This window comes from Fringilla coelebs (assembly GCF_963513975.1).
Source record: "Fringilla coelebs genome assembly, chromosome: 20".
Classification (NCBI taxonomy): Eukaryota; Metazoa; Chordata; class Aves; order Passeriformes; family Fringillidae; genus Fringilla; species Fringilla coelebs.
This window is the reverse complement of record NC_140046.1, coordinates 3,891,902-3,914,865: the sequence shown is the minus strand read 5'-3', so window position 1 is coordinate 3,914,865 and position 22,964 is coordinate 3,891,902. Positions and strand designations below refer to the sequence as shown.

General features: G+C 42.0%; 1 protein-coding gene across 1 annotated transcript; it reads right to left on the bottom strand.

Annotated features, from left to right (window-relative positions):
* Positions 1 to 1,431: 1,431 nt before the first annotated feature.
* Positions 1,432 to 20,669, bottom strand: SLC6A4 (solute carrier family 6 member 4). Its single transcript, XM_084219067.1, has 14 exons — positions 20,544 to 20,669; positions 13,179 to 13,780; positions 12,354 to 12,488; positions 11,529 to 11,748; positions 10,995 to 11,133; positions 10,486 to 10,620; positions 8,708 to 8,811; positions 7,889 to 8,016; positions 7,471 to 7,583; positions 6,641 to 6,772; positions 5,513 to 5,612; positions 5,052 to 5,152; positions 3,583 to 3,750; positions 1,432 to 2,918 (listed from the first exon to the last, which is right to left on the bottom strand). Exons 2-14 carry the CDS (start codon positions 13,633 to 13,635, stop codon positions 2,844 to 2,846), a joined length of 2,007 nt encoding a protein of 668 aa, XP_084075193.1. The 5' UTR covers positions 13,636 to 13,780; positions 20,544 to 20,669; the 3' UTR covers positions 1,432 to 2,843.
* Positions 20,670 to 22,964: the final 2,295 nt, after the last annotated feature.

Genomic DNA, 22,964 nt, shown 5'->3' with positions numbered 1-22,964 from the left:
GCTTGCAACACTTGTAACTAAACAGCTGCATAAATTAATACAGGTGCATCATGTACAAGTTGGAGGGAAAACTTAGTTCTGTACAGCTAAAACTCCAGTTTAATTCTCTTTAAAAGGCAAAGATGGTCCTAATTTACCAGTTTCATGACTTCCTTTTCACTGTTCAGAACAGAGGGTAGGATAAACTCGTGGTAGATGAGTGGAAGGTGAGCTGAAGAGAAGGAATTTTTTTTGCCTCAAAACACTTTGTAACTGCAGTGCAGTTCATTTGGTATCAATATAAGTAGTTTTTGTACAAAACCAGTGTTTAAGGTATGGCTACTTGCTGAGCTGCCTGATAAATATTGGTTGCTTTACATGTTTTCACAAGCACTCAGCTAAATAGAAATACTAAAAAATGAACTTACCATAATAAGATATTTGAACCAGTACACCGTGTAACAAAAAAGTAATGAGGACTAAACTGCCTTTCAAGTTCAGCATTTATAGAATGAAAACATGGATGTATTTTTATCTTTGTCTTATTCAGGAAGAAAAAAGCCTTTTTAATCTACATTGCTTTTTGTATCTTCAAATAATTCTAAGAGTTTTCATCCTCTCTCAGTATCTCGGGACTCAGAGCACACTGGTCTCACATTTCAGCTGTTGCAGGGCTTGTGTTACTATCAGGGCTTCCTGGCTGACTTAATTCACTAGAAAATATGATATTTCTTGGGAAATCTCTCTGAAACCTCCCAGCAAGCCAACGTCTATCCTATGTCTTAAAAATTACAATTTTTTTTTGTTAGCTGAACCCCTGTCTGAAGAGGAAATGAACAGGGTAGGGTTTTCTCCTTTATTTCCCACACTTTGCTGTTGGATAGGTACAAATACCTCATTCATCTTACACTGACACTTCATGTGGGTTTTTTCAGTTAATGAACTCAGAAAATTTAACTTTCGGAAATGGGTTTCAAATACACTTGTGGCATAAGCTACAAAACTTTCACATGAGTAACTGTCCAGGAAGACAGATTTATTGTGTTTTTCTAGTGGCAATTAAAGAACATATTCCCTTTTTAAAAATAGTTCAGGAGTCTAGTTCTGAAAGAACAGGCCTTGTCCCTCGTAAGTTATTTCCTTATTGGAAGTTGGGATTGACACTTAGATGAAGTGAAAAGTCATTATCCAAAGTGGAAGTGGAAGAGGCCTTTCTCCAGGTATGCAGAGGGGGAAAGCTTTGACAGAGGTGATGGAAATGTTTTCAGAATGCAAACAGCAGCACCCCTGCTTTCCTCTCACCTGGCAAGTGCTTCATACCCGGGTCAACTCCAACAGGTTCCTTAATGCCCTGCTCTGGCTGCACAGGGAACCTTGGCAACTTCAGCAAAGGGATACAAAAGAGACTTTTATCCTCTATTTTATTTTACTTTCATCATTGTGTGTGTGCCAGAGTACAAATACAATGCAAGTTTGTACAGGAATGATGCCTTCCTGGGTTTGTCTGCATTCCCACTGCAGCAGAACTCGTGTCCTGCAGGGGCCAGGGCAGGTGCAGCCAGGCTGAAGGGCAGCTACATTTGGGGAGCACCTGTGTGCAGGTAAAGAGCATGTAAAGAGCTTTGTATGGACATGGGGGTTAATTTGTGTGTCAGTGCCTTGAAATTTAATATAAAGTGTTCTGATGAGAATCAATCCTGCTGAACTCTACTCAGCTTCTTGCTAAAAAAAAAAAATTCCTCTCTTTTTCTTCTTCAGCTTGAAAACCCGATGCAGTAGCTCAGAGTATGAGCTACTAAACCTTCAAAGTAGGTTTGGTTAGTTGTAAATGTACTTTTGTCAGCCAGCCAAAAGGAATATTCTAAATTTTACTTCTGTACTAGGAAAGAGGAGGAAAACCCCACAGGCTGGCTCCAGCAAATTTTAGGTGTGAAATTAACTGTAAAAAAAAAGGGAAGTGAAGCAGAGAAAGAGATCTTTAAGATTGTACTTTTTGGCATCAGAACTCAAAAAGATTCATTGTTGGTCTTTAGTTTCTGTAGCTCTGCCAGGACAATGATTGGTTATGGAAACAGTACAGTAAGTGCTGGCAGCTTAAGTGGCTTGTCAAATAACTCATGATGAGTTTTTGTGACTTGATTGGGTCTAAAGGAAAGTGAAGCCTCAAACATCACAAAAATTATTTTGTAATTTTCTTTATGCAAGAAACAGTAGAAATTGTTGCCACCTACAAACCAGAGGAAATGAACATGAGGCTAGTGCTACCAGCTGAGTGTGCTGATGTGTGCAGAGCTGTGCTGCTCAGCATTTTTCCTCTCCCTCTGTCTACTCCACCACAAACCTAGGGAACTTCCTATTTTTGTTTTCCTAGTGTATAAACCCCTGTGTTACTCGAGTAATGTATGGCTATCAGAAATATTTGTGCATTTTCCCACGTAGTTGAAGCAAGTAGAGAACCTTAGAAGCGAATACGACATTGCCCGGTACGAACGATCACACGGAGGGAGGAGATACAGGAGCACTGCCACACACTGGGGGTCTACACCTAATCCTGCCGTGCCTTGCTCATCCTGGAGGGGCTGCTGCAGGCACTCGGTGCCACTCCCGGAGCAGGGATGGAGCAGGGATCTTCCCTCGTGTTCCACAGTGAGTGCTCAGTTCAGCCCGCTTGGAAGTGCACAGTAGATGTCATTGAATTGCTTGGATAAATGTGCTGGAGGCATCACCTTTCCCAATGGTGCCAGTGGTGCAGCCTCCGTGGAAAACTCTGTTTGTTGTCTCAGCTGGAAAGGAGGTTCTTTGGGGGGAGAGGGGAGGAAAGTGACATTTTGTGCTCCTCTTCCCTCCCCCAGAACCAGGTCAGCTTATACTGCGTTCATGCGGATGTCTCCGAAGGGAATTTCTGTAGCTGTTTCTGGAGTAATGCTTTTCAGAATACGCTGTTGGAAAGAAATCAGAAACTGATTGATTTTAGAGGCAGTACATATCATGTCAGCCATTTAGAAAGAGATTAATAATAAAGTATGACTTTGAGTTACACCTCTTGAGCTACTTAAGAGTGTTTCAGGCCTCTGTTAGCACTATGAAGATGGAAAGTGCTATAGAAGTACACAACAGTATTTGTAAAATTATTTGTAACCTAATTGGAATCAAAGCTTGGCAGATGTCATATTAATGCTTTAGGACTTTGCAGTTTACTTGGATACCCTGAGCCAATGAAATATATTCTTTATGAACTGGTATTTATTTAAACTTAGAATAAATCTCAATATTGTCATTCCAGATTTATGGCAGAGAAATTTTAGTAAATGTGTGAAAGAAAACCAAGCTTTTCTTACAGATACACGCCAGGAAACCAGCCTTTCACTGCCTTATTTGCTTGACTGGGGGATTTTGAGTGTCTGGGGTGAATTTTAGGAAGACTGTCCAGTTCATCAGAGCTTAAAAAATTACTTGATGTAACATTTTATAAGAAATTGTCAGCAGCCTCAGTAAGAACTGGGGGGATTTGTGAGAATTTGGGAACAGAACAGCAGTCATGATATTTTTAAGAATCCCCTCCTTCCTAACAGTCACACAGAAGCAAGGGAGCATCAGGGATACCTCCTTAAGTGTCCCTGGGGTGATGACCAAGCGATAGACCATGTAGATGGGAATGAAGATGATGGAGGAGGTTCCTATGCAGTAACCCACAACTGTGGTCCAGTAGGGATAATCATAATCAAAAAGCCTCAGCTCAGGAGGGCTGGACAGAAAGCTGCAAGTGACAAACTGAAAGAGAAAAAAGGCAAAGTGTGAATATGTGGATTTTCATGGCATGCACTTTGGGGAACTCTGTTGACACTGAAAAAAATCCTAAATTACATGAGTGTAGATTTTAAAGAAATCATGAAACAACAACGAATCATGAAACAAAGACCAAGAGGATCCTTCCCAAAGCAGACACTCTCCACTCTACACTGCTCTTTGTCAAAACAGGAAAAGGAAAAAAAGTCAGCTTAGTTACTGCTGTTGGATCATTTTCCTGAGCACATCATTCATGACTGAAAAATTCCTTAGGAAACAACAAACACTTTTGGTTGAATATTACAGAATAATATCTGTGGCTGTCCCAGGAAGGATCTATGACAGTTTTTTTCCCAGAGTATCATCAGAAGCTCAGGATTTACCAGCAAAACTTCCATACAGAAATGACATCCTACATCCTGAAGTTTCCTTATTTTAGGTGGGTTTCCACAGGGAATGCAAATAGCTCTGCCTGGTAGCCACATCCCCAGAGCTCTGTGCCTCTCTATTTTGCTGGTTTAGGATTACAAAGAGGACAGAAGTATAAAAATTATTGTGGTATGACATTTTAATAATAAGACTTCTCTTTCTAGGGGTAATAAAATCAAAGTCTGTTAATTATGCCTTGATCATTACAAGTGTTTTGAATTCACTCTGTAGGTCTTAAATCTACATTCTGTGCTTCATAAACTCCATCCTGACCTGCTCTGCTCCCACTAAGGCCAGTCAGGATAAAAGATAGCATGGACTAATTTTGAATCAGGAAATGAACACTTCATGTTCAAATGTTATTAATAACACTGCCAAGCCAAACGCTGGGACAGTATTTCCAATTCTGAATTATAGATTTATAATGGTTGCAATTAACTGCTGGAAATTTTAAGTGGAGTATTCTAAAGTTGTCCATCAGCAGTTGCTGAGACAGCATATTTACTTTTCTTGGTTCCTCCTCTGACAGTATGTTTCATCAGCTTTTATTGCTACATTTTGCTGAGGCAAACATAAGGCAACAAAACAAAGTAAATCTGTTTAGCAGAGGGCAGGGGGGGAGTTTTTCAGAATCCAGACTTATTCAGCTAATTCAACGACAAAAATCCTTAAAACTGTGCTTTGGTAACAAGACCTTGCAGCATTGTATTGGGTTATTCTCTAATTGAGCCTTTTTTGTTTAACAAAAATTGTTACTGAAGAACTTCATGAGAGAATTCTGGAATTAAGCTTTTAGAAAGATCTGCATTGTTCAGTGGTGATTTTCTTGGAAAGAAAAAGCTCTAAAGAAAACTCACCAGAAGGAAAAGAGGACTAATTGCAACCCAGCAAACTCGCCAGTACCAGCCTGGGGCAGAGCCCAGCATTTCTTTCACATCGTTGCAAAACTGGGTGATGCCTGTGGACACAAGTGGGAGGAGAGGGATGACAGCAGATCTAAGATTTTCTTAAGTAGATGCTCAACACTTTTTTATGTCCAGCAAGTAAATTCAGAATCTATCCCAAAAGACCATTTTGTTCCTATAACTCTTAATTTTACTAAATCCTTAATTATTCTGAATTATACCTCCTGTTACTTTTAGCTGTGTACTTCTGTCAGAGAGCAATTAACACTAATTCTCACTGCTTTAGTTATCCGTGAGTCTGTAAAAAGCTTTTGTAAACTTTTTTCTGGGGACATGGGTGATGTTGTCTGCAGAAACTGAGGCAATGCTGAGCTGCAGGAGCTCAGGAGTTTGGGTTGGGGTGTTGGAGGTACCATAGAACCAGGACACAGCCACTGCCTCCAGGAACACGACGGTCAGGACAGCTGGACCCGTGGCATATTCCTCAAACAGCTTCACCACATATGCTCCGCCCTGGAAAAGAGATCAAGCTGTCAGTGTGCCCAGGATGCTGTCCTGCTGCTGGTTGGTGCTGCCTTTGGCTGGAGCAGAGCATTCACAAGTGAGGAATTCACCCAGTTCTGTCACTTTGTGGCTGTTCCTGCCAGGGAAACCCTGGTGAGCTGCTCACCCTCTGTAGCCACCCCACACCTGGGGGGCTGCCATGCAGAGAAGCTAAAATCTGCTGGCACTTCTGGCTGGATCTTAGTGAACAAAGGGGATTTTACAGGATGGCTTCTTGCATGCCCTCTTCTTTCCCCACCAGGGATCATAGCTACTGAACAGCACATAAATAAAATGTTACTTTGCTTTCTTTCCATTTGGGATCTAGAGCTACGAAGGAGGAGACCTCTTGCAGAGGAACTCAGCATCCCTGTACAGCAAACACTTCATAGAAGAAGGAAGTTACACATAAATGAGCAAGTGAAGTGAAACATGACAGGAAAGCCAAGTATTTCTTTCTATTTCCCTTGTGATCTCATTTTTCACTCATTTTTCACTCATTTTTCAAAAATTGCTTGTTGTGGGAATGAAATCCACAAGCCCCATGGGAACAATTTGATGTGACTAATGATGATTTCTGCCTTGAAACAATGAGGAAGATCCAGGAAATCCATTACTAGATTTTTTTTTTAAATTCAAAATACATTTTACACATTGTGAAGATTATAATAACTATTTATGTTATTTTTAAACACAGAGCTTTTGGGAATAAGAAATAAACAACATAAAAATGTGGCTGGTTGTCTGCTGACTGATGAGCAGCACCATTTATGATGTGTAGCACATAATGAGTTGCAGTAGGATCGTTTTGCAACATATTTCCTAGTGAAATATAATTTACATTTATTCCAAGTAATAGTTTTCTAATGCATAGAGAAAACAGCTTGGAGGTTCAATCTGATTTCTTGAAACTCTCTTAAAAAAATTACTGCTCTCTCCAAGGTGTCATTGGCAGGAAGCTGCCGGTGAGGGAGGCTGAGGGTGGGTGAAATACTCACAAATGTCAGGGTTGCCAGTGACCCCAAAAAGCAAACGATGGTCAGACCAAGGACAAACAATTCCCTGCGTTTGCCCCAGACGTGTGGGAATTCATCCAGGACTCCAGTAATCACTCCCTCTAGTCCTGCAAACTGAAAAGCATGGAAAAGTCACTGGAAAGCAGAGGGCAGTGTTACCTGCTTCAGAGTATGTTTGAGTGCCTAAAGGAGCATTGAAGCATTGGTGCTTTGTTCTGCTGTAGAGGTGGTGTGGGGTTTTAGACAAGTCTTTTCTCCTAACTTTCTAAAACTCTTTAGGGTGGGGATTTATTGCTCAGGTATCTGTGGGGATGCACTGTCATCCAAAGGCAGTCCTGTGCTACAGGCACCTGGATGTGGAGAAACGAGAGGTGCTTCAGTAGGACCAAGACTGTGAAATCAGCTGAGTTCAGCCCTGCTGGAAGGAGCTAATTCTCCACCTGTAAAACCAGACTCACATGACAATTTTTTAGTGTATCTTCAGTTCCCACCTTTTAAATCCAGTTTGTGTGAAAAACTCCAGATTTTCATAAAAGAAACTACTCTGGAAGGCTGCATTCAACCAGGAGTGTATAAATCAAGTGCTTTGCTTGTATTTCAGGGTCTTATTAATTGTGACAGCATGACAGTGACAAATCACGTGATTATATTCAAACCTATTCAGATAAAAATTGGAGTAACAGTTGCTGTCTTACAGAAGGCAGCTGGCACTGCCAGTCCTGCTGCAAACCCCTCAGTGCCAGTGCAGTGTTTGTAATTCTGCTTCTGTGGTGCCTGAGAGGGCCAGGCTGTGTCCCCTGCTGGCTACTCACCGTGCTGTCCAAGCCCAGCGTGAGCAGCATGAGGAAGAAGATGATGGCAAAGAAGGTGGAAGCTGGCATGTTTGCAATGGCCTCTGCGTAGGTGATGAAGAGCAGGCTGGGTCCTGGAGCAGAGAGATGGGATCACTGTTAGGACAGGCTGTGCACGGTGTCTCCCAGGGCAAAACTTCTCCCCCCAGGCTGCTTTGCCATGTGCAGTTACCACCACATCTGTGAAACTGCAAACTGGCTTTTATGTGTGGTATTTACAGGCTAATTTTTTTAGCTGTAACAGTGCCCAATAAAGTCAGCATCCTGAATAATATACTAAATACTTCTCATCACTTGGGCTGCTCTTGATCTAGAAGTACATATACAAATATATTCTATCTTAGAAGCAGTTTGAGATGTGTATGAAACATGAACCTACCTGTGTCTTTGGCAACCTCTGAGACATCTTCATTCCTCATCTCAGCCATGTAGCCCAGCACGGTGAAGATGACAAACCCAGACACAAAGCTGGTCAAGCAGTTCACGGTGCTGGTGACCAGAGCATCTCTGCAACAGAAGACCTAACTCCCATCAGGGACCTAACTCTCATCTGCCCCTGCTAGAAAGGGTTTAGAACCTTTTGGTCCACAATCTAGAAAGACTCCTAGAAAAACTAGGGGAATACAAGGAAAAAAATGAGCAGCAGTTTTGGAAGAAAGAGGGAAAAACCCAACAACCCATGACTGCTTTTTCTTCTCAAATCCATACAAATGCTGTAACATCAGTCTGCCACTGGATTGAGTACTGGATGTATCCTGCTGTTTTAAAAGAATATTAATTACTACATGAATATTAAAGAATTGAGAATTTTATTTTAGAAGTTAGAAATAGATTTTTTTTTTTTCAGGTAACAAGTAAAAAACATAAATTGCCTTTCTGCTTGAGACTATGAAGTTATTTTTTAACTGACTACTGAGATTAAATAACTACAATGTGATGGCTTGGCAGGGGTTTATTCCATTTTGTTATGGCATGTTTCTACATTTTAGACCTCTTGTTGTAAAATTAGTAAAAATGATCTTTAAGGTAGGTGGAGAAATGCTTGAGATTGCAGGTTCTGTGTTACATTTAATTCTGATTTCTATGTACATAGGTCTGACAATTTAGTGCCCTTCACCAGCACCCTGTTTCTTTTTCATAAATACCCACAGTTATATCTTTAAACTCCGTTTTACTTATAGAATAAGGTAGAACTCACTGGTAGCAGTTGTTGTGGAATTTGTTGTAGCTGGAATAAGCCAACAGGACCCCAAACCCTGGTCCCAGGGAGAAAAAAATTTGAGCTGCTGCATCCACCCAAACCTGAAAAATATTGAAGGCCAAGAAAAAAAATGCCATGAAACAGATTGAATGAGTTTGGCAGAATATCACTTAGGTCTACAAAAGGGTGTTTCACTGCTCTGCCTATGTCCTAGTCCTGCTCTAACAGACACTCTGTTGCGAGAGCTGTTGAAATATGAATGTTTGTTGTAGAGCTGTTGTGGCTGTTGCACTTTTGCTGGCATCTTAGATTGATTCAGTCAATTACCTGTAATCAATTTCACACAAGTTTTGCAGTGTATGGAAAACTTTATATCCATGATTTTGAAGTCTTCCAAATCTTCCTTCAAACTCTGTGTGCTGTGGAATAGCCCTGTGCTTGGCAATGTGTCCTCCAGGCTACATAGACTTTTCCTAGATTTATGGAAATCCATTTGACTGTGTGGATGCAATTCTGGTTCTTGGGGCTCAATTCAGCTTTGTTGTAGCTGTGACAGATGCAAGTGTGATGATCTTGTTATGAAAAGCTTGTTGTACTTGAAAAGTGGCCACAGCCCTAATGAGTAATGTTCTAAAGTACAATATCAGCTCTCTTTCTGAAGGTGAAAGTCCTCATTCATTTATTCTCTTTTGATTGAAACATGGAGTTCATTACAACTCATTTCTAATATTCTCTCCCATCGTGTGAGGCCATCCTGTATCACCCAGACAGAGCTCTGTCATCACCCAGCACACAGATTGCAATCTGCTGTCCTCACTCCAGATACATCCAATACAATATCAATGCCCTTTATTGCTTTTTCAGAAGATGTGGTTCCTTATTGGAGATGCTGCTTTATCAGGCACTGGTGTCTTTTCATTTCCTCTTCATTCAAAACTCTCCATATCAGCTGGGCAGCAGCAGACTTGCAAACATTGGAAATTTTTAATCTTTGTGTTTGTAGTATTTATTGAGTTGGCGTTTTTCCATCACCCTCCTCACCAGACACTTTCACAGGCAGTGGAGTGAGCGCAGCCTTGAGCCTGATGGATTGCTTGTCATCCACAGAGTTCAAGGCTGGATCAGACACTGGAGGGGTTTGTTGGTTAGCTCAGTCTGTCCTCATTCCTGCTTTCCTGTCAAATTTTGGTGGTGCATGCAGGCCTGACTGATTTATTCCTCCTCCACAGGCACTTACATGAGTTACTGGGCCAGGGTTTAGTTGTTATCCATGGGCTCATCTGCCAAAGCTTGTTACAGGATGGAGGCAGAAGTTTCTGTTCCAGAACCTGCACTATTTAAATAGGGGCAGTTGTGGACTCTGTAGGGCTGTACTCGTCCCCTTAAGCCAAAAAACTGCAGCTGAACCACTTGCTAGGGTTTAATAAATTCAGCTTGCTCAGTGTGAGTCTCAGAGGGGAAGGATTTTGTTGCAGTGTAGGAGCTTCTCACTCAGTGTCAGCCTGGTCACCATTTTCCAGGTGAAAAAGTGTTTGGCCACTTGTTTTCTTCTAATCAGATCACTCATTCTGTTCAACCACTGTATGGGAGCTCTGCCTGTAGTTCAAGCTAAATTGATAGTGGACTCTAGTCTTTAAAATTCTTTATAATTATGGAAAGAGCATAGGCTCAGGCTTTTAGGTCCATGCTAAGACATCTGTTCAGTCATGCTCTATGCTTCTATAGTGATACATGGATAGGCTGAAAGCAAATCTCCCTTTTATAAAGTTCTTTACCTCAGTGGCCAGGAGTTTCTGCCAGTCAGGTTTCAAGTAGTAGAGGACACCTCTCCAAGCCCCAGGCAAAGTTGCACCTCTCACGAGCAGGATGAAGAGGATGATGTAAGGGAATGTGGCAGTCACCCAAACCACCTGTGGGGGAACATGGTGAGAACATTTGCCATGGAGAGAGAGTTAGCAGGGCTAATAAAAATTAGTTCATTGTATTATATGTCTTAGCATTTATAGCATCTTCATGTGAGCTTCTCTGCAGGTCTGTAAACAGGCAGTTTGCACATCTGAACCCTTTCCCTGGCAGGGTTGGTCCTGCCCAGAGAACAGTGGTGTCACTTGTTTTTGTTCTTCATTGCTCGGATAAGAGTAGCAGTCACTGTACAGCGAGTGCTCCCCAAATACATCTGCCCATAATCCTGTCATGAAAACAACCTGAGCTGATCCCCTGGCAGTTAATTGGCTCAGATACAACTGCCTCTAGACAAGCTAATGTGTCTTGCTTTTGCATTCACCTTGCCAGATGTTTTGACCCCTTTCCAGATGCTGAAGTACACAATGGTGAAGATTAGCAACAAGCAGAGGGTCAGCTGCCAGCTAATGCCCCCCAGGTCATCCAGCCCATTGGACCTGTGCACCTGCAGAACCTGGCGGCTGCAAAGGAAAGAAAAACACACTAGAGATACTTTTTAAACAAAGGCTTACATTAAATGTGCATTTAACACTCCCATACTGTGGTCTGAGCATTACAAGGAATCTTGAGATCTCGATAAAGCAGCCTTCAAAATCATGACATTTTGGATTAATTTTATTTTACTTAAAAGTTTGATATTAACAGCACACCAGTAATGATAAGTGACAGCAGAGAGCAACTGGGAAACTGCTAAAACACAGAGCACCCCCCATGCACCCTAAGCTTACACCCCCCTCCAAAAATGATTTGAAGAGGGTGCCATCAACAATCAGCCCTGCTGCCTCTGAGGAAAACCTTGCTGGTGTTCCAGCAGTCTGGCTACCACCCCCATCCATCCTCACTTACATGCACTTACGTATAAAATTCTTCTGCAGGAGAGATGGAGTGCAGAGACCAGCTGATATTGTCCTTGCTGAAGTAGTTGGTGCAGTTTCCTGTGTTCCAGGGGTTTGTGCAGCTGGTCCAGGGCAGCTCCGCCGTGAAGGAGGAGATGAGGTAGTAAAAAGCCCAAGCCATGATGGTGTTGTAGTAGGAGGCTACGTAAAGATCTATGATACAGATGGCAAAGCCAATTCCTGGAGAGGCAGGAAAGAATTGCATTCAGTCAGTGTAAGTTTTAGGCAAAAAAAAAAGAGAAAAGGAATTGGTTATCACATCAACAACCGTTTGTCTAAGGCAGCTCTGCAGGAGGAGCACACACCCTCCCAAGTGTTTACAACACTGGCATTTCTTGTGACTTCAGGAATACTCTGATTCCAGCAAAGCATCCTTAATCAAGACAGAACATTCTTATAAAGAGATATTTTCTATGTGTTCCTAAATTTCTGCAATTTAGAAATAGGCACCTTGCAGTATCAATAAATAAAAAGAAAGGTCAGAGCTTCATTACTGGGAACCAGAGTAAGTGAGGATATAGAACAGTTCTTTTTATTCTTTAAAGTTTTAGGCTTGGTCAACCTCTCTTTAATCAATTTGAGTTGCATACTGCATGTGTATTCAAGAGTCCACACACACGTGCAGATATACCTGCAGTTTTAGTAAAGCTTTCTTTATAAAGCCAAAATCTTGTGTAGAACAAGTCTTACTCGGCTTTATGAGATTTTCTTTTTTTTCCCCCTGAAATGCCACCTTTATAGGAAGATTTTCCAGTTATTCAGAAAGTTCAATTTCTCTTTGTTACCTTTGAATATAGGACATATTTTTCTCCAAATGGAAATACAGCCATTCCTGTGGTACTGTCCTAGTGCTAATTCCATATAGAAGAGAGGAATCCCTCCAAAGAGGGCCATGATTGTGTAAGGAATGAGGAATGCTCCTGCAAGAGAGAAAGGAGATGATTGTAACTCTTCACAGACTTCACCTCCAATATTACCAGCACTCCATAAACAGGAGTTCCTTTTATCTCACAGGGAAAATGCTTATCCCCTCCCTAGCCAGCACACCACTGAATTACTGTGGGATTTCTCATAAGAGTAACTACTCAGCAGTGTGAACAAAAAACAACACCCAGGCCAAACTTCTCACATTTCTGCAACACAGGATTCACCAAGACTCCACTGACGCTCACAGCTGTGAGATGGGCTACAGATAAAATTATTATTTTCTCCAATAAAATGCCTTTGTTACATCAGAGAGACGAAAGTGCATTCTCAGATCTCCTTGATTAGATTTTAGATTTGTATTTTGTCTCTTATGTCAGTGAGTCAAAGACCCAGCCTTCCTCATGAGTTGGTTTAGACATGTTGGTTTATCAGATTTTAAAATATTCCTTGGGAGAGGGATTGAGGTGTTGGAGTGTAGGTCTGTGCCTACCTGGTTCTCAGCTTCTAGTTGTGCTGTGCTAAACAGCTTTTCTATGATTATCCTATCCCAATATTTAGGTTTTTCAGGGAATAATTTCTCCTTGATCACATTTTACACATGATATTTTAAAAGCCACTAAATCATCCATTTATAAGCCAAGAAATTCAGCACTAAGGAACAATGAACATGAGTGGGCACTGACCTCCTCCATTCTGATAGCAGATATAAGGAAATCTCCACACATTTCCCAGATCCACTGCATATCCAATGACAGAGAGGAGAAAGTCAATTTTTTTACTCCAGGTCTCCCTGTCCTCCAGCTCCATCAGCTGCTGCTGAGCCTCAGCCCCACAGGTGGTGGATGTGGTGGTGGTGGTGGTGGTGGTGGCTGCTGGGGCCGTGCCCTGGGCATCCTCCACCTCTCCATTGCAGGGAGCTGAGCTCTGAACCCCTGAATAACCATTGGAGAACTGAGCTGCCTCCCCTTTATCCCCCTGGCTCGGGCGGACTTTGTTGCCATCCTCCACCAGCCGTAGGGCAGATTTAGGGTTCCTGACCAGAAGTCCATTTTCTTTACAATCTTCTCCTTTGCTACAGTCTGAGGCATCTTTCTTGGAATTCAGGGGCTCTGTCTCATTGCTTGTGGTCTTTTTTTCCATTTTTGCTGAGATTTGTTCCGGTCACTTGCAGACAGGCAGCACCACGGGGTCCCTTCGGGGTTTGTCTTCCCACACCTTTATTCCCAGCACTTTTAGAATTCCTCTTCCATGCTTAAATCCATTAGATTGAAGGCACAAGCACCATCTAAGAAATTAAAAAGAGTTGAAAATCCATTACAGGCTTTACTGGTGCTGGTACTTTTCAAGTTACAGCCAGCAGATTCTGTGATTAAAATACAGAGGTAATTAACCATCACAGCATGCAATGTGAATCATGGAGCAGATAATCTGGGATTTTTTCCAGAGAAAGGCAGGAAGAAATCATCCTCTTTGACAGCAGAACCTGGTGTACCTGGATCACACCCTCTCAGGAGGATCTGCTGCACTTTGTGCATTGCTGGACACCTCACACCCAGTCACAGTCCTGCTGTCTTCTGGTATCACCTCCTCTGAACACTGCTGGACTCCCAGTTTGCAAACTGAGGGCAGAGCTTAGTGGGACTTTTCATTTTCCTAAGTTCATCCTGCAACTCATCCACTCATCTTGTGGCAATTTCTAGATTCACCCAGTATGAAGGGAAAAGAATTCATTAAACAAATATGAAATAACTATGGATATAAAAATTGCATTTCATAACCACCTTTCTTGAGAAATCCCAGTGTCTGCTTTGTTTAGCAGCAGATGTGGAAGGCTTAAATGAAACTTTAGAAAAGTATTTAAATCTCAGTGGTTTTGCATCAACTATCTTTTGAGGCTCGGTCAACACCAATAAGAAAAAGAAGAGATCATAAACTGCAATTTGATTCTTCTCATTAAGAACTAACATGTAAGTCTAAAGGACAAAACTTGTCCCCATTTTATCTGACTCCCTGGGCAAATAAAGCATCTTTCATTCAGTTTGGATCTGCTGACACTGTGGTTCCAGCCCTGGGAAGGGTGGTGGGCACTGCTCCTCTGCTCCTGCCCCCTGCCAGCAGAAACCCCCAGGCACTGGGAGGATCCCTGGCTTCTCTGCCCTCTTCTGATGTGCTAAAAACAGAATCCAAGAGAAATAAACCATCCTGAAATAAAGTATAACACAATTAACTTTTCCTGCAGAACAAAGATAAGAGAGGGAGTTGTGATTCTGTGAGCAGGTCATGTTTTGTTTTTCTGCTGATTTGTTCAGGTAAACACCCAGCTGCCTTTACCCAAGAAAACCTTGGAACAGGAGCTGATCCCCTGTGCTGTAAATTACCCAGGGCAGTAACCCTGCTTTATTGCTAGCAAAGAGTCACACAATCTACATAATGCCAAGATTAAATTATTACAAGTACATCTAATTTTTCCCTTTCAAAATAGTTTATCATAGTAGTAAATGTCATTGTCACATCCTAGCAGAAAAAAAAAGCATTATTTCACTTACAACTACAGGAAAAAACTGAAGCAGAGAAGGGATATGATTTGCTTATTTCTAGAATTTGCTGATTATCAGAGCTATTAAAACTCAAGTTTTTCCCAGCTTTCCACCTTTTGCAAAGACAGTTTGTTAAACCTTTTCTAAACATTTCTCAATGCAAGCAGAAAGAGAAGGAAAGTTATTGAGCTGCAGAGCAAACCAGAGGATGGTTTTGAGATAAAATTCACTTGAAAATATTGCTTATAACTTTCAGAATATTTAGTTCTTCAGGTTTACATTCTGTCTCTACCCAAATAGTCTCTTTTTTATCATACAGCAAGCAGTGCATCATTGATGTGAATTCTTACAAGAGCAAGTGCTTTTCTGCAGTTAATTAATCATCCACAAAGACTGAAACATCTTCAAGTTCCAGAGAAAAACACAGGGCAAAGAACAGGAGTTTCTCTTTTACCTGCAGGACTATAAAACCTGAATGCCTTTGCAGTCCAAAACCTTCCAAATGTCCCAAAAGAGGTTCTGGAGATGGAAACAGCCCTGGTGGCCACACAGAAATCCAAGGGAAGGCCCCAGCCAATCCTCCCCTTGTATAGAGCATGGTAAATACCAGGTGGGAATCTGGAAAAGTAACCTGAGCCCTTCTGGACTTTACACCTCTCACTCATAAATGGGAGCACAGTAAAGGATGTTGATTTAACTGCATTATCTCATGGGACTGATTTTTCTATACCTGAGGCTTAAACTCTCACTGTGTTTGTAAAACTGAGGGGAGATCAAAGAGTGTATTGTTGATATCCAAGATTTGTGACAACCAGGATTGTTGTCCATCCAGACCTAAACTCCTTCTCCTGTTCTTCTGCACACCACAGGGAAAAAAAAATCCCATTATTTCAAATACTTTGGTTGCATTTTCAGTAGTTTGAGCCTCAAATATGAAAAATTACATGTGAATTTTCAGGGGCTCCAGCTGAAATCAGAACTATTTCTTTCTGAAAAAAGAATTACAGCTTGTCAGCTGTCCTGGGAAATCTCTGGAGTGATGAAGTCTACAGCTACACAGTGGAATTCACAGGGGCATAGTTGGCACATGCAAGCAGAACCGTTTCAGATTATTTCATTACACCATAAAAAACTGTGGGAGAAGGTACATTTTTGTTTGCTTTGCTACAAATCAAGGGAAAAAAAATTGAAGGCACTGTGAGCACTACAAAGAGTGTAAAGAGCTGCAGAGAGAGCTCTTGGGGTGGGAAATATGCTCGGACACCAGGGAAGATATCCAGGGGAAAATGACCCCAATAGTGAAAGATTTTGCCCACCTCAGCCTCTACTCCTTCTCTGCACAGATCCCAAATTCAGGTGAATGAATGATGACAGCAGTGATCTCAGAAATAACAATTTATTACCCATTTTCAATCTGAGCTGTCACAAAGGTTGCTGTTACATAACTGCACCTTGGCTCCTTATCAGCCCTAATTAGCAGCAGGAGAAAAAGAGATAAAAAAGGGAAGAAGACAGAGCTCTGTGCTTTCGTTTCCTTTGTGACTTTGTTCCTCTGGGAGGCCCTGGTGCCCTGAGCTGGGGTTGTTCTGCAGGGCAGCTCCCTCCAGGAGCACGTGGAAGGTGCCAGCCCTGGGAATGTCACCCTCCCTGGGCAAAGAGTGACTAAAGAGGAGTGACCCTGGAGTCCTCCACAGCTCTCCCAGCTTTGTTGAAAACATTTGGATGGGTAAGTGAAGACATGTGTTTCCACACGTGTTGCTGCAGCCACCACCTCAGTTCACATCAGTCAAACATTAATTAAATTATATTTATTTATCTCCCACACGGAGATGAGCTTGAACCAACACTGCAGAAGTAAAATCCCTGCATATTCCTTGATGCACAAATCCGGGTCTTTTGCCTGTACCAGAGGAATCCTCGAGGAGCATCCCTGGCCTGGAGCCCGGTTCCTGCTGCTCCAGTGTTGGAGCATCTCCTGTTTAATTCTGGAGGCTCGCAGTGACCTCTCCTGGCAGTGCGGGAATCCCTCGCCTTTCATGCTCTGCCACAGAGTAAACAACTCTTCTCAGCACCACAACAACGGGATTTTCCTGCTCTCGGCACTTTTTAAAGGAGGAATTGGCTTTTAATGTGTCTGGGAGAGCAAAGCGATGGGGTTGAGGTGCAGCAAAGAGCAGACGCAGCAAGGGAGGCAAATCCGGCGTCACCGGGAGTTGCTGAGTTTGAGGTGGGGCTGCAGAGCCTTCCCCAGCCCTCACCCGTCCCCTGTGCCTCCCATTTTAACCCTCCCAGCTGCAAAATGTATAGCTTTGTACAAATGTCACTTCACAGCGATGATGTTCTTATTTCATGTGCTGATTCCATGGAAGTGGGGAAGCAGCACTCGCTGGGCTACAGAAAAACTCAGCTCCCACCTTCCCTCCCCCTGCTCCTCCATCCTCCTGCCTCCAGCCCTTCTCATGCAGGCACTTGCAGGGAATTGAAGAGCTTTGAACCTCAAGAAAAGGCAGCCCAGGGTGTTGGCAAACAGAATCAAACCCTGGGATGATTGCTGTTAACTTGACCTAAATCTCACATTTAGCACAAAGAATTTGAGATGGTTGAAGTTACAGCTGACTCACACGACACCTTGCAGCTCACCCAGGCAGTTGTGCAGAAATGGAAAGAGTCCAAGGACATTACTTTTATCTCAAATATCAAGCAAGAAGTTTGTATGACAAGATAGAATCACTCACCCCAGGCAGGAAAGGGCTGTGCTGTTTGCCTGGACCTGTTCTCACCTCTGAGCCACAAATGAGCCAGAGAGGTTTCATGATTTTCCTCTGAGTTTGCACAGGTCAGGAGCAACCCTTAAATCAAAGTATCATGGAATAGATGTCCCCATACTGTGAGGATTTGTTAAAAAATTGAAAATTTCAGCCAATTAAATTGCATTGCTCTCGATTATGGTGAATTTTGCCTGCTGTGTGTCATACACAAGTCATATTTAGTTTCATAATACTGAAAAGAAGTGGTGCCTTTTGATGTTGAATGTGTTCACTTTTACTGATTTCTTTAAAAAATGAGTACCCAGAACGTCCTTTCCTGTTAGCTCATTAGCAAGTGTGACAGTCTGTATTTCAGATTTCAAAACCTGATAATCAAAACTGCTTGGGAGCCACAGAACTGGGGCATTAGGTTGTAAAGCAGATCTAAGCTGATATCTAGACCATCCCTCCACAACTGAAAATTGATTTATTCAGGTGAATTTTTTTTTAGAAATTCTTTTCTAGTTGAGGAGACTCAAAATAAAGAGTGATCAAACCCCACTGAAATTAATGGTCCAGTGAATTGTAACAGGTTTGATCCCAGTGCCAATGATTTTAAATGTTACAAAAGCTGTGTACTGTGGCACAGCACTGCGACCTGGGAGTGTTTTAAGAGGAATCTTTGAGCATGCAGGTGACAAAATGGGCAAAATATTCTTTGTGTGGATATTTCCAGGGCTCCAAGGGCTCCCTCAAGTTCCTACTAAAGCAGAGTGAGCTCAGCAAGTCCTGCTGGTGAAACAATGGCTCTGAAAGCCCTCAAAGGCTGCTTCCCAAAGAGTGGCACAAGGAGAGGTTAACTCCTGTATTCCCAGATAAGGCTGCACATGGGTGAGATGGGAAAAGAATTCCCCTGAAAGCAGCACTTTGGGGGAAATAGAAACCTGCACTGGGAGTTTTACATCACAATCTTGTCCCTGTCTCAGTCTGAAATTAAAAAGTCATCAGGAAAGAGAGATTTTTACCTTTACAATTCCGTAGAGAAGACAGGCACTGTGCTGTAGTGGGAATGCTGCCAAACTGGTGTCAGTCATTTAAAGAACAGAGAGGAGGGGAAATACATTTTTTTGGCTTGAGAATGTCTGTGTGTAGTGCAAGGAAACAGATAAGCTTGGAGGGGATGATATTGCTTTTGTATTCTTCCTCCAATTATTTATGTAAACTTGAAGGAAGGGTCGTAACACATCACTAAATAAATGGAGCACCATCCCTTGGTAACAGATGATGTTTCTCTGAAGGGGATTTGTTAATGGCTATCTCCAAATTACAGCCCTGAATTCAGGCTCCAAGTTCTACTCAAGTTCTGTATGAAACATTTATCCCACAGGCAGGGCTCATTGTGTTCTGTCAGTTCTACAAGAGCTGCAAACACACAGGCTGGGAAAAGAGTTCAAACATGAGCATCAGGAAGGAGATCAAGACACAGAATTAATATTTCTTTAGGCTGTTACTAATGAAAACTCAGCAAATTATATTTCCATGGAAGAAAGCAGGAAGGAACTTAAACACACTGCACGTTTCCATGTGTGGGAATAATTTTCTGTTGTTATTAAATTCTAGTTTTGGGGAAGTTTTTCTTAATTTAGCCGTCTGAAATTCATTACACCCTGTCCAATTAGAAAATGGTCACAACAGTCACTTGTTATATGAGAAGTTTGCAAAGTATTCTCCAAGAAAATGATGGTTAATTCACCATGAAAATCACCAGAAGATGCAGCCCAAGTGTTTGAGCCCTTCCCTGGTAAATGTCTGACAACCCACATTAAAAAAATGCCACAACATTTTCAAGAATCCAAATCCATTAAATGCCTGATCCCTTTTCCCCCAGGCTTTCTTAACATATCAAAACATGTTTTCCTTGCCTATTTATATATTCAGTTGCATTGCATTCCTTAATTAAACTCCATATTTCTTAGTGAACTAACCCAGCAAGCCAGTTGGTTTCAGTAAACGTGATTGACTATAAATACATATAGGACATACTCTTCAGATTTATTACTTGCAATAAATCTGTCCCATTGAGTTCAATAATTTACTGTGCAGGAACCATTTACCTTTTAAAATATAACTTAATGTAGTTAATAAAGCTCACTTCACCCTTTCAAAATAAATAACAGCCTAAATTGCCTATTTTTTCTTCTTTTTCCTTCGGATTCTGCTGCTTTCCTTCATTTTTTCTTATAGTTTAATGCTTTTTTGTAAGCTTTAAATAACTTTACATCTGTAATGCAGTTATGTGGACTGCCAAAACTCTTAAGTTTAGATTGTCAGAACATGTTCTGCTACAGGCATTTGACTCCCAACATTCATAACTGCTGGACAAGTGCCTGAACATGACAGAGCAGAGCATGGAACAGCAGGAAAGAAATAAAAGGCACTAAAAGTTTTAAAAACTCAAGGAAAACTAAAACTAAAATCAATGTATCTTTTTTTGCCCCCAAAGCTTTTTTAGATGAAAAATGTTTTAGAAATTGTCAAAGACCTTAAAGCTGATTTAAAAACAACAAAACCCAGAGTACAGATTTTAGCCTGTCACTCGTATTTCAGATTTTATAACTGAAATGCAACGAGGAGGGAAAGTTAATGAAACTCCAGTGTCTGCTGCTGCAGGGGGGCAGCTCTGAGGAGCAGCTGTCTCTGTGCCTGTCTGAATTTCATAAAAGTGCTTCAGCCATGGCTGTGTAAAGACAAAATGATCAAGTACCTGTGTGCGGGGTCGGTCCGAAGCGCTGCCCTCGCAGAGATCCAAGCTCGAGTCCCCTTCAGCCACATTTACCTCAGCCTGTGGGCACCTCAGCATCCTGGGGAGCTTTTTGTACACCAGTCCCCCTCACATGGTCTGATTTCCAGATAATCTGCTGCCAAAGAGCTCTTTAAGAATTTTTGCGTCACTTTAGTCAAATAAACTTTATGTTTCACCAGGGCTGCAGCTCAGTTTTCCTCCTAGAGGTGGGTGGCTACATTTGCCTGCTCTGATCTCTGAGCAGGATCCAATGAAGGCAGAGGCAGAAGGAAGGGGAGCTTTCCTGGGAAGGACAGCTTTGCTGGATGTTGTTATAAATATAAATAACAGGATGGGGATGAGGATGGACACAATGAAGTTTTGAGGGAGTCAGTGAATTGTGAATTATAAATTTGTGTAGATTACAGGGGGATAGGAAGGACTGGGATATTATCACAATAAAAGGGCTTGAAAAGAACAATTTCTTTTCAATGATCCTGAATAGTTGCATTATTTTAATAAAGAGATAAGGTTTAGTTTGGTTCTAAAGTTTGAAGCACAAATTCTTTACAAGCGTTTTGCTGCCTCAATAAGCTCAACAAGTAATTTCCTTTCTTTCTACTACTACTCCAAATACCTCACTCCACTTCTAACACGTTTTTTTCTCCAGTGTTTTTCATCCAGGATTTCTTCATTCCTGTACTCCACGACTTGTTTATAAAAGGTCATAAACCACAGGTCAGTGCCATAGTTTAGGTGGCAGATTAAGGAAAAAAAAAAGGTGGAAAAGCAGAATAGGAACAAGTAAGAGTGGCTGATTGTTGGAACAGCAGCTTTGCTGTAAGCAGTTGCCAGTTTTCACAGTCTTCTTCCAAACAACTGAAAAGAAAATAAACTGGAAACTGAAGAGCTGCAATTTGCACTTTCCTCTGCTGTCCCTGGTCCCTGACAGAGCCGCGGCCGGGCAGGGCGAGGCTCCTGCACCATCTCAAGGAGAGCTCGGGCACTGCAGTTCCACACACGAGGGACGCACTGAAATCAGCTTTGTTCCTCATTTACTGCCCTGGGCGCTGCCTTAAGGCCGTTTCGTCAATTTGAGCTTTTTTCCCTTCACTTGCTGTAGAAATGCATTGATCTTTTCGTGCAAACAGCAATACTCACCTCCTGCCTGCTGGGCTGGATTTCCCTTCTGTGTCCTGCTTTCCAAAATAATCAGGATTGGTGCTCACCTCTCCTTGGCTGCAGGCAGGAAAGCCCCCCCAGTTCGTGTCCTTGCCTCTGGATATTCCTCCACGACCTTCCCTCCGGTTTGTCCTATTCCAGACGGTTTGCAAGGACAGCTCCTGCCATGCCTCACCCACCAACCTTTCTGGAGGTCACAGCACAGTGTTTGATGTGCAAATATCCAGCTGTGGGTCAGACCCTGTGCTCTGGAGAGCAGCAATTTTTCTTTCTTGGGAGGATGGGTGGCACAAGGAATCTGCACCTTTTCTTTTCAAAGATTTCCAGCTCACCACTGCTGGGAGACTGGAAGGGGTTTTCCACACTCACTTTCTCTATCTGCTGACAGGAAATAAATTTTCTCTACTGAAAGCCCTTCTGCTCATTACATAATTATAGCTTGGGTTTTAGAAAGTTTTAGAGGGATCATGACCTTTGTCTGAGGTTTTTCTCCATCTCAGTCTCTGCTTGGAGTGGGTTCTTTTATGCCTTAGCCAGGCCTTTTGGTTCAGGTGTTTTTTTCATTATCTTCTGCAGCAGTTCTTGGGTTTGGTTTTGTTGTGTTGGGTTTTTTCGTTTTGAATTTCTTGCCAAACAGTCTGGAGCCTTTGGGACATAATAGAAATAACAGACTGGAGAATTCAGGCAAAAGTCCTTAACCTTGTAACACCTTATTTATCTCATAAGTGAAAAACTTTCAGGGGCTGTAACTGAGCCAGCTTCAGAATCTCATGAAATCTGGGCATTGGTGGGTGAAATTCTGATGATTTAGGGAAAGTATGAAAAAAAAAGAGAAAGAAAATGGACTTTACACAAGACACACAGATAAAGCAGCTGCAGATTCCAGCACAAGAATGGGAATCATCACTCAAATGACCTCATAAAAGTAGTACCAACTGTACTGTGAGATCAGCAATGGCTCTGCAAGTGGCTCTGATTCACTGCCAATAAAAGGGTTGGAACAATTTTCCAAATAACTCAAACCAAACAAATCCTGAAATACTTGTTTGTTCCCATCTTTCCTTAGTTAGCTATCAGACTACATTTAGAAGCTATTACAATTGGCTTTGGGATAAAAGAAATTCTGATTGCCCTTCTCTGCTATTTTCCACACTGCTGGGATGCACATCTGGCTGTGGGATGAGTTTTGGAGAGGTTTTGTTATTTCCACTACAACTGTTT

What these genes read in the sequence shown, in the direction of transcription:
- SLC6A4 (XM_084219067.1), bottom strand. Translation starts at nt 13,635, where the DNA reads ATGGAAAAAAAGACCACAAGCAATGAGACAGAGCCCCTGAATTCCAAG. An exon ending in CGCTGGGCTTGGACAGCACG is followed by an intron (nt 6,773 to 7,470) that starts GTGAGTAGCCAG and finishes CATGCTTTTCAG; the next exon opens with TTTGCAGGACTAGAGGGAGT. An exon ending in CCCCAGGGACACTTAAGGAG is followed by an intron (nt 2,919 to 3,582) that starts GTATCCCTGATG and finishes TCTTTCCAACAG; the next exon opens with CGTATTCTGAAAAGCATTAC.